At 42.1% G+C, this 16,279-nt stretch overlaps 1 protein-coding gene across 4 annotated transcripts in view; it reads left to right on the top strand.

The window, feature by feature from the left end:
• The window catches only part of UGT8 (UDP glycosyltransferase 8), a 193,256-nt gene that overhangs the window by 25,766 nt on the left and 151,211 nt on the right, over nt 1-16,279 (top strand). For all 4 annotated transcript variants that reach the window (XM_060186115.1, XM_060186120.1, XM_060186119.1 and 1 more), the window contains one exon: nt 1,477-1,579. In XM_060186115.1, coding sequence (XP_060042098.1) covers nt 1,477-1,579 — 103 coding nt within the window. The remainder of the gene's footprint in view (nt 1-1,476; nt 1,580-16,279) is intronic.

Raw genomic sequence — 16,279 nt, 5'->3', positions numbered from 1 at the left:
CACGTGTACTTCAGCGTGTGGGAGAGAAAGATAGACACCTGCAGACCTGCTTCACCGCCTATGAAGCAACTCCCCTGCAGGTGGGGAGCCAGGGCTCGAACAGGGATCCTTATGCCGGTCCTTGTGCTTTGTGCCACCTGCACTTAACCCGCTGAGCTACAGCCCAACTCCCTGAGAGAGAACTTTAAAAAAAATATTTATTTTCCCTTTTGTTGTTCTTTTTATTGTTTATAGTTATTATTGTTGTTATTGATGTCATTGTTGTTCGATAGGACAGAGAGAAATGGAGAGAGGAGGGGAAGACAAAGAGGGGGAGAGAAAGACAGACACCTGCAGACCTGCTTCATCGCCGTGAAGCTACCCCCCCTGTAGGTGGAGAGCCGGGGGCTCGAACCGGGATGTTTTTCCTTTTTAAAAAATTTGGTAGTACAGACAGAATTGAGAGGGTAAGGAGAGATAGAGAGGAAGAGAGATACCTACAGAGCTGCTTCATCACTTGTGAAGCTTCCCCCCCCTGCAGTTGGGGAACAGGAATTTGAACCAGGGCTTTTGGGCATGGTAATGTGTACACCTAACCCAGATACAATACCACCTGGTTCCCTCACACCTGAATTTAAGAAAAAAAATTTATTTTATTTATTTATTCCCTTTTGTTGTCCTTGTTGTTTTATTGTTGTGGTTATTATTGTTGTTGTCATTGTTGGGTAGGACAGAGAGAAATGGAGAGGGGAGGGGGAAGACAGAGAGAGGGAGAGAAAGACAGACACCTGCAGACCTGCTTCACCGCCTGTGAAGCGACTCCCCTGCAGGTGGGGAGCTGGGGGATCCAACCGGGATTCTTAAGCTTTGTGCCAAATGCGCTTAACCCGCTGCACTACCGCCCGACTCTCAGGAAACTCATTTTTGACAGAGGGACCCAGAACATTAGATGGGAGAAGGAGAGTCTCTTCATCAAGCGGTGCTGGGAAAACTGGGTTGAAACATGCAAATGACTGAAACTGGACCACCACATATCACCAAGTACAAAAGTCAACTCCAGTGGATCAAAGACATAGATATTAGACCAGAAACTCTCAAATACTTAGAAGAAAACATTGGCAGACTACTTCATGACCTATGCTTCAGGGAAAGGAGATTTCCACTTGCCAAAACTTTCTGCCTCCACTTCCACCTCATCTTCGTTGGTTTTAGATTCTCGGGGTTCAGATGGCAGGTGCAGTGCAGCAGACTGTAAGGTCACATACAAGGTCACTCGGCTGTCAGGTGCCTATTCTGGTGACACTGCAGACCTGTGCAGGAGTGCTAGGTGCTGTCTGGCAGGGTCACTTATTATTTTTTCTTTCTTTTTAAAATAATATTTATTTACTAGATAGAGACAGAGAGAAATTGAAATGGGGAATGGGGAGATAGAGAAGAAGAGAGACAAACAGACACCTGCACACCTGCTTCACTACTTGCAAAACTTTCCCTCCGCAGGTGGGGACCAGGGACTCGAACCTGGGATTTGAACTGGGATCCTTGTGCATTGTAACATGTGCACTCATCCAGCTCCAGGGTCGGTTATTTTCCAGATGTGCAGGTGAGGTATGCCAAAGCGAATTGTTAATTAGTATGTTCTTGACTTGATTTTCTACCCAAGAGATTTGTTTGTTTGTTTGTTTGTTTTTAATGATGTCTTGTCCTGTTAAAAGAACTTAAGGGGGTGGAGGTAGATAGCCCCATGTTGTGCAAAGAGGCTCTCCTGCCTGAGGCTATGAAGTCCCAGGTTCAACCCTCTGCACCATCACAAGCCAGAGCTGAGCAGTGCTCTGGTAAAAATAATAATAATGGGGGTCGGGTGGTAGCTCAGCGGGTTAAGCGCACGTGGTGCAAAGTGCAAGGACTGGCTAAGAATCCCGGTTGGAGCCCCCGGCTCCCCACTTGCAGGGGAGATGCTTCACAGGTGGTGAAGCAGGTCTGCAGGTGTCTTTCTCTTCCCCTCCCCTCTCCATTTCTCTCTGTCCTATCCAACAACAACGACATCAACAACAATAATAATAACAGCAACAAAACAACAAGGGCAACAAAAAGGGAAAACAAATAATAATAATAATAAATTACAATAAAAAAGCGTTTAAGGAATCAATACCAGTCAGTCTAACATATATATATATATATATATATATATATATATATATATATTTTTTTTTTTTTAAAGATCCAAGCAATAGTAATTCATACCAACTTCTCTATTGTGATCTTACAGAGACTGTCATGCTGGATCCTAAATTCCTTCCCATCATGAGGGGAAGCTGGGCTCTAAACTGCTGCCAGAAGGAATGTGGGTCCTGATATAGCAGGTGTTTATGAGATGTTTCTGAAAGTAGAGACAAATACTTTTGTTCGTTTGTGTGTTTGTGCAGCCAGGGTCTCTTATGGGTGTGATTTCACTACTCCAGGTCACTTTTTCACTCAGATGGAGAGACAAAGTGAGAAGGAGAAACATAACAACCCCTTCCCTGTGGTAGCAGGGTTCTAACCTGAGCCATGGGGTGTGCCTGGCCATGCAGGTATCCTACCTGGTGAACTATTTCTCTGGTCCAGAGACAGTCACTTTTCACTTGGATCAGAAACGGTGAGGCAGCTAATAGAAGACACTAACATCTTGATTATTGTTGACCTGTGCTTTTTTTTCTTTTTCTTTTTCTTTGCCATCAGGGTTATTGCTGACTCTTAGTGTTTGTATGACTCCATAGCTCCTGGTGGCTCCCCCTCCTCCTCTCCCTCTTCTTCCTCTTCTTCTCCTTGTCATTTTCATCCCCCTCTCCTCCTTCTTCCCCCGCCTCTTTGCTCCCCTCCCTATCCTCTTCTCCCTTCTTTTCCTAATAGAGAATGAGACAAAGAGATGGAGAGATAGTGAGAGAAAGGCAGACAGAGAAGGAGAGATACTATAGCACTGCTCCACCATTGGCAAAGTTTTCCCCCCAGCAGGTCCACCCATGTCAGAATGGGGGCTCGAACCCGGGTCCTGGTGCATAGTGACATGTGCCCTCTACCAAGTAAGCCCCCATCCGGCCACCTGTGCACATTTTTTCACTCACTTGTGCAAGAAAACAGAGTGATCTTTGTTTCTTTCTTTTTTTTTTTAAGAATCTTTTAAAAAAAAATTTCCCCTTTTGTTGCCCATCATTGTTGTTATTACTATTGTTGTTGTTATTGTTGTCATTGTTGTTGGATAGGACAGAGAGAAATGGAGAGAGGAGGGGAAGACAGAGAGGGGGAGAGAAAAACACCTGCAGACCTGCTTCACCGCCTGTGAAATGACCCCTCTATGCAGGTGGGGAACCTGGGGCTCAAACTGGGATCCCGATGCCAGTCTGTGTGCTTTCCACCATGTGCGCTTAACCCACTGTGCCACTGCCAGGCTTCCTGATCTTTGTTTCTTTATCTTCCCTGTCCTTTTCCCAGCAATCTGAGAGGTGAGCTCAGCATACCCCCCAACTTAAGTACTTTCATCTGCTCCTTATTTGAAGGCCAAGACCACAGCTCATAGCTAAGATGTTGCAACATTATCAACCAACCATTGCCAACAACCTTTCAAACTCTGCATTAGATTTTTATACTACATATATATATATTCCAAATATACATATATACAAAAAGTAGCCAGGTATTTAGGAATAATCATACAACTATCCACTTACATAGATATTTCCTAGCTTGTTATAAATAGCATAGATAAATTCCCAGATGACTTGCACAAGTTCTTAGTTGATTCTAAGTTGAGATCAGTAGTAGTGCACATGCAAACTTTGCCACATTCCTTCCCCCCATCCTGAGATAATCATCTTAATGCTTAAAATTTACTCAATATGATTAAGCTTTATTAGCCTTTTGCTAATAAACACAAGCAGCGAACAATCCAGAATCGATAGCTTGAGCCTCTTGCCAATACTTGGGAGGGTCTGAGCTCTGCATGTCGCCATTTATGCCATAAGGTTATGAGTCATTTTGAAATTAATCTTCTTCCTGGATAATTCGTTCCAGTCTTTCCAATTGTCAAATTTTTATGGTGCTTTCTAACAAATGAGAACTTAAGCACTGTCTGCAACTGCCAGAGACTCTGAGCTTTCCCAGGAATATCTTTGCAGTGACTTGAAATCCTCTAGCCAAGGACTAAATTTCTAAATGCAAACGAAAACAGATAAGAGAAGGAAGGGCAAATAACTCTCCCAGACAAGCACTCAGTTAGCATCTTAATGGGGCATCCACACTCCTGAGAAGCTGTGCTGTTGTATCCTCTATCTTAGAAGGGCAAGGAATCTAGTTTCTTTTTTTCTTTTGAAAAACATCTAGTTTTGTTGTTGTTGTTATTGTTATTGTTTTTCCAGTAGGAACACATACGACTGCACAAGTAGTATTTAGATACCATCCTGGCAGATGAGGCCCATTTGCTACTCAAAATCCACTAGAATCATTAGAAATACCTCCAGGGAAGCAGAGAGTTGAAATAAAGTAAACTTATGTAGGAGAGCTTGTTGTTACTATTTATTATTTTTTTTTGTGGGGGGATTGGCCAAGATCTGGGGAATGTTACCAGGAACAATGTCCTCCCAGGTTGATGTGTGTGTGTGTGTGTGTGTGTGTGTGTGTGTGTGTGTGTGTGTGTGTGTGTGTTGGGGGTGAGGTCAGGCCTGGTCATGGAGCCATTTGGAAAGAACAAGTGATTCCATGCACAGATGTGCAAATAACAAACATTTTATAAAGGTTTTATAAAAAACATTTTATAAACATTTATAAAGGTGTGAGGTAGAAGTTGTGAAGAAGTACTGTTAAGGTGCAAAGATGGCCTCTCTATATGTTCTTCCTCTTCCCATTGGTCTGTTGAGGTTACCTGTCTTTCCTTTTGGGTTACTGTTTCCTGAGTGTGGTTTCCTTTCTAAAACTCCTTGCACATTGATAATGTGCTTCCTTTGTGCTCTTAAGAAATCTGTCCCATTATTTCCCAGGTGCTATCGATGAGGTTTCCCCCACTAGGATGGAGAAACATGTGATAACAAAAAACAAAGTGACCATGTCCTGGCTAGCTGAGGCTCCAGGCCTCTTATCCCTCAAAACTGTACTTAACATTATGTTTTTAGTATTTTAAAATATTTTGTCTTCCCATGTTTTTCTTTGCTGTTTCTCTGTTTCTTTCTATATTTTTGCTTTTCTATCACTTGTGTATTATTTTAAATGAACAACTTCAACACGGACTACAGACATACTGTCATTTCCACAACCACGGTTGTGAAAATAAGAGCTTGTTGAATATGATTTTACGCAATAACAACAATAAAATCATACTCAGCAAGCTCTTGTTTTCACCCTCTCTCCAGCTCTACCACTACTTCACTCCTAATTGGAACACAAATCTCAAAAATTTTCTTCATAATATGTCATCTCTTCAGGCTCAGCTATTCTCTGAAATATGTCAATAATTCATTGATTTTTGTTGTTGTTGTTCCCACAATGATATCAGACCTATTCTTATCAATGTCACAGTAGCCTAGGACAGGAGAAAAATGTCCCCTATTTATTTTAGTTTTTTTTTTTTTTTGCATGCCCGGAGTCTTCAGGATGGTCTAACTCACATGATAGAAACTGTAGCCTAGAAATTTTGCCTGGAAGTTGGGGTTATTAGCTGTCCACATCGGACTTCTCTAGTTCAGTACTTTCAAGGTAACACAGTGAATCTGGGTTCCCAGGAACTATTTTATGGGTTAAGAAGTAGAATTTGGGGAGTCGGGCGGTAGCGCAGCGGGTTAAGCGCAGGTGGCACAAAGCGCAAAGACCAGCATAAGGATCCCGGTTCAAGCCCCCGGCTCCCCACCTGCAGGGGAATCGCTTCACAGGCGGTGAAGCAGGTCTGCAGGTGTCTGTCTTTCTCTCCCCCTCTCTGTCTTCCCCTCCTCTCTCCATTTCTCTCTGTCCTATCCAACATCAATAACACCAATAACTACAACAATAAAACAACAAGGGCAACAAAAGGGAATAAATAAATAAATAAAAGTAAAAAAAAAAAGAAGTAGAATTTGCCAGTTTCTTAATGCCTAGATCTTGAAGCTTTGTCTGCTATATTCATTGCTAATCCAGCAAAGTCTACCCAGATTCAAGGGCATGGGATAAAGAATCTATCTCTTCATGAGAAGACCAGAAGACCAGTCAAGATTTAGCACCACAGAAACGTGTTTAGGTTTTTTTTTTTTGGTGTGTGTGTGTTGAACTATTTCCTAATGCTTATAACAGTGTACCTAAAAGGATTCATTCAGGATTAGTAACTGTTAACATTTGAGATTCTGGTTCTGTTGGCAACAGAACTCACAACTAAGAGGAGGTTCTTGTCCATTGATGTAGAAAAAACTATGTGACAGAACCGGGACACCCTCAAACAGGCTTATTTCTACAAGCTCCAAGCCAGAAGGGACATGCTTGAGATGGAAAGTTGAATCATGAGAGTGTCAGTCTCAGATTCCCAAGATGGCAGCCCTACAGCAGGTTTTGCCACTCTGGCTCCTGCTCTGGGCTGTGGGATGAGTCTTGGCTTGGCCATAAAGGTTAGGTGTTTTTTTTTTTTTTTTTTTTTTAGAATTTGCAGGAAAATAAGGAAACTGAAGGCTAATTTGAGTTTTGAAATTTCATTAGTTCCTGCCCAGCTATCTGGCTAATGAAACTTTATGCCCTGTCCTAAGAAATTCATGTTTGTAGCAAACTTCTCTAGAGATAATCATGGGGCCAGTTAAACAATCTCATCTTAAGTCTGCGCAAAAGCTGTCTTTCACAGATGATTGTTTAACTAGCCCCATGGATTTACTGAGAGGCTGTCCTTTGCAGATGAACATGACTTGCGTTTTGGATATTATTCTCTCAAGTATACCCAGAGGGTCCCAAGTATTCACTCACCACTGACCAACTGGTCTGGGACACTATAAAACTCTGACACCTGCCTAAGGCTCTCCTTATGCTACCATTTGTTTCTCCTTTGTTTGATTATGTCTGAGTTCTCTGAGGAACAATCTTTGGGCTTCAGTTTCCACCGTAGATGGAATGGAGATGATAGCCACCGTTGGCATCAACTAACACCAGGAAATGTGCAAAAATCAGCAGGAAGATTAAACAGACATTTCACACATAATTTTAGCAAGTTGAGTATGAGAAGGAGCTGTTCCATTTGCATTTACAAGCCCAATCTATAGAAAGACACTAGGAAGTTATCACCGACAGTGCAGACTCTCTTAGCTTTAAAACACAGACTCAAAATTTCAAACATTTAAAATTTTTATTCATTTATTTATATTGAATTTAAAGAGAGAGAAAGATACAGAAAGATCAGAGCACTGCTCAGCTCTGGCTAATGGTGGTGCTGGGGACTGAACCAGGGACTTGAAATCCTCTGGCATGAGAGTCTTTTGCATAAACATAGTGTTATCTTCCCAGCCACCCTCCCCCCCCTTTTTTTTTAAATCACTGCTACAACAAATAACTAAGGCTATATTAAGATTTATCATTTGACTGTCCTGTAGATTAAACATGTTATTCAGATCTCAGGGAGCCAAAATCAATTTTTTAGCAGTTTTGGTGCTGTCTTCAGACTTTCTCATCATTCCTTATTCAGGGATGGCTTCCTCCATCCTCAAAGTCAGCCCTGCAGGTGGAATCCTTTTATCCCACAGATCTTGTTTCCAAGATCAGATCTTCTTTTGAAGACTCTCCTCTTTAGTTTTATGGACATTCATAATGTCATTAGGTCTACCAAAATAATTCAGAATAATCTCACAATGAAAATGTTACTTCCACTCTCAGGTCTCCATTCCCCACCTGCTGAATCAGAATCTACATTTTCATTGGATCTCTAGATGAATGTCTAGAGATGAATGTCTTGGTTTGAGAAGCCCTGTTCTAGAATATTTATTTTCAGTGAGGTGTAGAAAAAAAAAGTTACTTGCACTGTGTAATGTAACTAACACATTTAGAAGTTCTGTGGGTTAGGGCTGGATCCTTACTATGGGACATCATGCTGTTAAAGGAATTTTAGGGCCAAAAGCCTTAAACTCCAGCTACTAGGACTTTTTGTTTTTGGCTTTGCTATGGGGGGGGGGTTGGCTAGAGTTTGAGGGGACCCCAGGAACTATCAATTTACTCCCAGAATGGTCCAGTCATGGTGCCTTTCTCAAAAAGGATTCCAAAAGGGTCTGTGATTGGGTGTGGACTTCTTGTTTTTTACTATAAGGATGTAAAGTTAGGCAGAAGTTAGGTTTAAAGTGCAGAAGTACAGAGACAGCTTGTGGGGACAGACAGCCTTGAGGGCTGGGGGAGGAAAAGGGTGTCTCTGTGATGCCTGTGTGTCCTATAGATCCCTGGGGTGCACCCTACCTGGGGCTAGGTTCTTTCTGACTCACTGCAATCCCACAGCCTCCAGGTGTAAAGACTTTCTCATCTCAGCTATTCAGAGTTTCAGACCTCACAGTCCTGTATTTGTCTCTAAGAGGCCATCACTGAAAGGGAAGAGAATTTGGAGAACACCTGAGGAGGGAGTCAGGCCTTTTGTTTCCCTCACTCAGAGGGAAGAAAAAAGATCATCAAGGAAGTAGTGATAGACATCGGCTTAGAGAGGAAGAGGAAGATGGAGCCTTATCATACAGTCCAGCAAAGAGCTAAACTTGAACCAGTGTGCTATTTTGTTCAGATGACCCAGGAGTCTCTAGGCATGTTTTCATTTCTCTAAAAAAAAAAAAAAAAGTTTCTGACGATGAATCATGGCACCCTGATTGTTTGTGGAACACTCCTTGGCAAATCAGACATTACGAGCTTCATGTCTCAGCCTCATTCCCCTGCATCAGTGCTGTTAGTTTAACTTCGTGGTTATCCAACTCACATAGGAAACTAGCGTTAAACTATGAAATGCATTTTCCAGGTGAAGCAGTGCAGTCTCTAAAAGAAAACAGCATTTGCTCAACTATTGGGAAGGGGGCAGGAGAGAGAAAGAGGTATTAGGGCCCTATTCTGGTACATGTAGTACTGGGGATTGAACAGAGAACCTCAGGCACTCAAGTCCTATACTCTACCAGTTGAGCTATTTCTCTGGCTCCCCATTTGGATCCATTTGAACTTACTCCTCTCCTGCTCTGCTTCAAACTCTTGTAGAATTTGTTGTCTGTGGCAATATGCGGATATATGCTGGAGAACAATTACTTAACCTCATCGTTTCTTCCAGCTATCCTTAAGTATCCATGCTTTTATACAACTATAGTAGGAAACGTCTTCTTCATGTTTCATCTCAGTAAAATAAGTGGGTTGGTTTAAGAGGATTTTTAAAAATATTTATTTATTTATTTATTTTCCCTCTTGTTGCCCTTGTTGTCTTTTATTGTTGTTATAGTTATTGTTGTTGTTATTGATGTCGTCGTTGTTGGATAGGACAGAGAGAAATGGAGAGAGGAGGGGAAGAAAGAGGGGGGGAGAAAGATAGATACCCGAAAACCTGCTTCACCGCCTGTGAAGAGACTCCCCTGAAGGTGGGGAGCCGGGGCTCCAACCAGGATCCTTATGCCGGTCCTCGTGCTTTGCACCACGTGCGCTTAACCCGCTGCGCTACCGCCAGACTCCCTGGTTTAAGAGGATTTTTGTTTTTGTAAAACACAGATCTGGTCTTTCAGTATTTTAACATGGTAGATTTATAACATTTGAAACCTGTCTCATTTTTAATGGGAACTTTATATAAAAGCGTATGCAACACTCTTGTTAGGTGTCTTGCTGTGAGAGTTAGTGTGTCCCCTTGTTTGGTGGAGGTTAACATAAATCAGCAATTTAGCACAGACATTTCAGAGATTTCACTTGCTGATATAGAAGGAGCAAGCAACTATTTGCATAATGTAACCTGCCAAGTTCCTGTGACTACAATAGTGTAATGGAACACAACTTCGTGAGATAAGAGGATGGGGAAACTGAAATGAACAAAACCCTTGTCAAGAACAAACTGTGTGAGCACTCAACAGAAACAATATTTTGATGAATAATTCTCAGAATAATTTGTGGCTACTGAAAAAAAAATATATGCTACTGAAATTTTCTATAATTCAGGTTTTAAAAAATATTTATTTATTCCCTTTTGTTGCCCTTGTTGTTTCATTGTTGTAATTATTATTGTTGTTGTTATTGATGTCGTTCTTGTTGGATAGGACAGAGAGAAATGGAGAGAGGAGAGGAAGACAGAGAGGGGGAGAGAAAGACAGATACCTGCAGACCTACTTCACCGCCTGTGAAGCCACTCCCCTGCAGATGGGGAGCCAGGGGCTTGAACCAGGATCCTTACGCCGGTCCTTGTGCTTTGCGCCACGTGCGCTTAACCTGCTGCACTACCACCCTACTCCCTATAATTCAGTATTAACATCTGTAGATCAAAAATTTGTATCTTAAGTCAGTTCATCCCAATGCTTTAGCTAGAATCTAACACACTGCTTTGTGTATTGTAGGCACTTATAAATATTAATTGAATATTTTAATATTGAAAATTGACACCTGGACTCTAAATATGTCTACAGAAGCAAGCATTATACTAATCTTTTAGAGATGTGTGTGTGTGTGTGTGTACATATATATGCTAGAGGAAATTAAAAAAATGTTCTAATTAATGGGAAATATCTAGTAGTTAAATTGATCTAAACTATTCCAAATACATGAATTTATCAACTGCCAAATTCTCACATGCAACTATAAAATCTATTAGCATTTTCACTGCTAAGTGGCATTGACTTTTCTACAATTTTTGTCATTACTGGGGATTTACCACTATGGACTAACTTTCCCAGAGAGATGGACAAATACCACAGCACCAGAGTAAATTTAAGTAATTTACTTAAAAAGCTCAAGCAAGCTCTGATAAAGACTCTTCACTGCACGTTTATTTATTTCACTCTTTTTTTTTTTTTTTTTTTTTTTGCCTCCAGGGTTATTGCTGGGGCTCGGTGCCTGCATACAAATCCACTGCTCCTGGAGGCCATCTTCCCCATTTTGTTGCCTTTATTGTTGTTATTATTGTTATTGTTGGATAGGACAGAGAGAAATTGAGAGGGGGGAAGACAGAGAGCGGAAGAGAAAGATAGACACCTGCAGACCTGCTTCCTCACTTGCAAAGTGACCCCTCTGCAGGTGGGGAGCTGGGGGCTCGAACCAGGATCCTTGAGCCAGTCCTTGCACTTTGTGCCATAAGCACTTAACCTGGTGCACCACCGTCTGGCCCCCTTTTTATTTCATTCTTTTTTTTAAAATTTTTTATTTAAGAAAGGATTAATGAAAAAAACCATAAGGTAGGAGGGGTACAACTCCACACAATTCCCACCACCCAATCTCCATAACCCACCCCCTCCCCTGATAGCTTTCCCATTCTCTATCCCTCTGGGAGCATGGACCCAGGGTCATTGAGGGTTGCAGAAGGTAGAAGGTCTGGCTTCTGTAATTGCTTCTCCGCTGAACATGGGCATTGACTGGTCGGTCCATACTCCCAGTCTGTCTCTCTCTTTCCCTAGTAGGGTGTGTCTCTGGGGAAGCTGAGCTCCAGGACACATTGGTGGGGTCTTCAATCCAGGGAAGCCTGGCCAGCATCCTGGTGGCATCTGGAACCTGGTGATTGAAAAGAGAGTTAACATACGAAGCCAAACAAATTGTTGAGCAATCATGGATCCAAAGCTTGGAATAGTGGAGAGGAAGTGTTAGGGAGGTACTCATTGCAAACTCTAGTGTACTTCTGCTTTCAGGTATATATTTTGCAGTAGTTTATGGATACGTGTGAACATAAGCTCTCTCTCACAGAAACTGGTGTATATCTAGGTTATGGGACTTTGTTAGAAAGTGAACCACCTGAGATGAAATTAGAGTGTACTATAAAAGGAAAGGTCTCACCCGAGTAATGAAGCTGAAGATACCACCTCACTCCTGTAAGAATGGCATACATCAAAAAGGACAGCAGCAACAAATGCTGGAGAGGATGTGGGGACAGAGGAACCCTTTTACATTGCTGGTGGGAATGTAAATTGGTACAGCCTCTGTGGAGAGCAGTCTGGAAAACTCTCAGAAGGCTAGACATAGACCTTCCATATGATCCAGTAATTCCTCTCCTGGGGTTATACCCCAAGGACTCCATAACACCCAACCAAAAAGAGGTGTGTACTCCTATGTTCATAGCAGCACAATTCATAATAGCTAAAACCTGGAAGCAACCCAGGTGCCCAACAACAGATGAGTGGCTGAAAAAGCTGTGGTATATATGCACAATGGAATACTATGCAGTAATCAAGAACAATGAACCCACCTTCTCTGACCCATCTTGGACAGAGCTAGAAGGAATTATGTTAAGTGAACTAAGTCAGAAAGATAAAGATGAGTATGGATGATCCCACTCATCAACAGAAGTTGAGTAAGAAGATCTGAAAGGGAAACTAAAAGCAGGACCTGACCAAAGTGTAAGTAGGGCACCAAAGTAAAAACCCTGTGGTGAGGGGTAGACATGCAGCTTCCTGGGACTGTGGGGGGTGGGAGTGGGTGGGAGGGATGGGTCACAGTCTTTTGGTGGTGGGAATGGTGTTTATGTACACTCCTAGCAAAAGGTAGACATATAAATCAGTAGTTAATTAATATGAGAGGGGGAAAATCAGTTGTATGTCTCAAAGTTTCTCAAAACACAAACTGAATCTTTTTAATATATAGGCTGTGTATTTGATATGCAGACTTTCTCAAAAGCCTAGACCAAGTAGATTAGAAGCATCCAATAGCACAGCTATATACAAGATACTGGGTACTGTACAGCAAACCATAACAAAAGGACTTTTCAAAGTTAACCCAATTACCAAATAATGTGATGATAACTAACTATCGATTGTCTTTTTGAACCCTAAGACAGCAGGGACCTCACATCTCCACTATAGAGCCCCTACTTCCCCCAGTCCTGGAACCCTTAGATAGGGCCCACTTTCCCGTATGCATCTCCCAATCCATACCAAATAATATTGCATCCGCCGATCACAACCTAACCAACGCAACGATTGCCACCTCAAAATGCTTCACCTCAGACTGTGTCCAGAGACTTCAGGTGTGGAATGACAACCCTTCAGCTTCATTTATTTCATTCTTAGATGCTTTAAAGGAAGAGAATAAACCAACAATAAGCAGACTTAGGAGAGGCGTTCTTCCATGACCTGGATAATACAGTCATTCCACCTATACTGTGGCTCACCTACATAATGACAGGCACAAGCAAAGACTGCTGTTTGCTAAGCTGTGTGCTAGATGCTGAACTCCTTGTTTAGGGAGTTTATGGTGCACAGATGCCAGCTTGGATACAAGCCACAGAGATAAGCATGTGCCTTTGTACTCCTGTCTTTAAGAAATCACCTTTGTTCTCGGGCCATTCTTCCCTGAATACACCCAATCTCATCTGATCTCAGGAGAAATCATCTTGGCACAAGGACAGAAAGCATAAACATAAAATCTGGGCTGGGGTGTAGTGTACTGAACCAAAGCAAAAGACTTTGGGGAAGGGGGGCAGGGAGAGGACTGGTGGGGTGTGTGTGTGTGTGTGACATGGGGCTCTGATATATGATGGTGACAAAAAACCTAAGGGGGGGGACTGTTTTCCAGACACCTAGCTTGGCAAGATAAGAAATCAGACCCATCTGTGAACAACTATATTGTAAATCATTAACCCCCCCAGTACAATAATAAAGGGTGGGGGAACATCTTGAAAGGGCATTAGAAAGCTTTCCCAATGATTTTCTCTTTCTCTTTTTATTTTTTTTTTCCTAACTGAGCACTATAAGCTCAGTTCTGGCTTATAGTGGTGCCAGATATAGAATCTGGACCCTCTGGGTCTCAGGCATGAAAATCTGTTGTGTAAACCACTATGCTAGCTCCCCAGTCCTTAAACAATTCTCTTTGGAGCTCTAAGACCTACTGCAATATTCCAAAATGGAAGCACATGAGAGCTTCTCCATATGTCTCCTTGGAACTCTGGCTGACCTCCAAACATCTGACTTTACTCCAGTCGTTTCAAGAACGTGCTAGGCTTGCCCCATCCACAAGCACAAATTCCTAAAGCAATCACAGCATCCTCCTTATTTCTTTTGGTTAATTCTCGAATTTACCCTATATGCAGGCAAAGAACGAACTTCTGTTCTTTAAACAAAAATAACTCTTGGATGCTGTAAAAAATATGATGGAGGGAAGAGAGAGTGGAAAGAACGGAGACACTCAAACTTTGGTAGTGGGTGCAGTGAAGCTTATACATGTATATGAAGATGTACTCCCAAATCTATCACTGTAAAGTAATGGTAAATGAGGAATATCTTAATTAAAAGAAACCCTTGGGGCCAGGTGGTGGTGCATCTGGTTAAACGTACACATTACAGTGCACAAGGACCCAGGTTCAAGTCCCTGGTCCCCACCTGCAGGGGGAAAGCTTCATGAGTGGTGAAGCAGGGCTGCAGGTGTCTCTGTCTCTTTCCCTGTCTATCTCTTCCTCCCTTCTCAATTTCTCTCTTTCTCTATCCAATAATAAATAAATAAATAAAAGTTTTAAAAAATAGAAAAAAATTAATCTGGATAAGTTAAATGATGGCTTTCTTTTTTTATATTTATATTTATTTTCCCTTTAGTTGCCCTTGTTATTTTATTGTTGTAGTAATTATTGTTGTTGTTTTTGATGTCATTGTTGTTGGATAGGACAGAGAAAAATGGAGAGAGGAGGGGAAGACAGAGAGGGGTGGAGAAAGATAGACACCTGCAGACCTGCTTCACCGCCTGTGAAGCGACTCCCCTGCAGGTGAGGAGCCGGGGCTTGAACCGATAGCTTTCTCTATATAGTTTTCTAAAAAAATTTTTTCAGTGAAAGAGAGATACAGAATCCACAGATCCACAGAGACAAAAACAAGAACACTGAGGGGTCTGCCTTAAGGGCATGCTAGGGATTGAATTTGGGACCTTACTACCTAAATATGAAAGTCTTCTGCATTCTGTTTAATTTTTAAAACTGAATTTACTGGGAGTTGGGCGGTAGCACAGTGGGTTAAGCACACGTGGCACAAAGGGCAAGGACCAGCCTAAGAATCCCTGTTTGAGCCCTGGGCTCCCCATCTGCAGGGGAGTCTTTTCACAGGCAGTGAAACAGGTCTGCAGGTGTCTGTCTTTCTCTCCCCCTCTCTGTCTTCCCCTCCTCTCTCCATTTCTCTCTGTCCTATCTAACAATGATGACATCAATAACTACAACAACAATAAAAAAACAAGGACAACAAAAGGAAAAAATAAATATTTAAAAAAAACAACCGAATTTACTTAGAAATGATTCACAGAAACTTTGGCTACTGCTGAAACTCAAATCAAAATAGTTTGCATGCAAATTTGTCACTTTCTGAACTTCCTACTTTCTGCTACTTTTTCTGGCCGATCTATCACTTCCTGTGTGGTAAAGGGATATGGCCCACAGCTTACACTCTTTTTTTTTTTTATTTTTTTATTATGTATTCCCTTTTGTTGCCCTTGTTTTTTATTGTTGTAGTTATGATTGATGTTGTTGTTGGATAGGACAGAGAGAAATGGAGAGAGGAGGGGAAGACAGAGAGGGGGAGAGAAAGACAGACACCTGCAGACCTGCTTCACTGCCTGTGAAGCGACTCCCCTGCAGGTGGGGAGCTGGGGGCTTGAACCGGGATCCTTAAGCTGATCCTTGCACTTTGCGCCACCTGCGATTAACCCGCTGCGCTACCGCCCGACTCCCTCCACTCTTCTTTAAACTCTTGTCTTCATTCTTCCAGAAGATTTTCATAAGCAATCAGAGGTTGGTCATACTGCTTACTTGACCTTCAGTCTTAGTCGCTTTCAGCCAATGCGTTCTGGAACTTACCATTTGAATGTTCTCCCAACTCTGTAATTTTACTATTTTTTTCTTTTTTCTTTTTTTATTTGTTATTTGATAGAGACAGAGAGAAATTGAGAGAGAAGGGGGAGATAGAGAGGAAGAGAGACAGAGAGACACCTGCAGACCTGCTTCACTGCCTGTAAAGCGACTCCCCTGCAGGTGGGGAGCCGGGGCTCGAACTGGGATCCTTACGCCGGTCCTTGTGCTTTGCGCCACTTGGCTTAACCCGCTGCGCTACCAACGGACTCCCAACTCTGTAATTTTAATAGTGACAACCTCTTTATTTATCCAACCGCTTCCCTCCCAACTCGCCCAGTCCTATTCTTCCAAGTATCTTTGTTCTTTGACTAAATGGAA

Source organism: Erinaceus europaeus, chromosome 2, assembly GCF_950295315.1.
Source record: "Erinaceus europaeus chromosome 2, mEriEur2.1, whole genome shotgun sequence".
In the NCBI taxonomy this organism is placed as follows: Eukaryota; Metazoa; Chordata; class Mammalia; order Eulipotyphla; family Erinaceidae; genus Erinaceus; species Erinaceus europaeus.
This window is presented reverse-complemented; position numbering and strand designations above follow the sequence as displayed.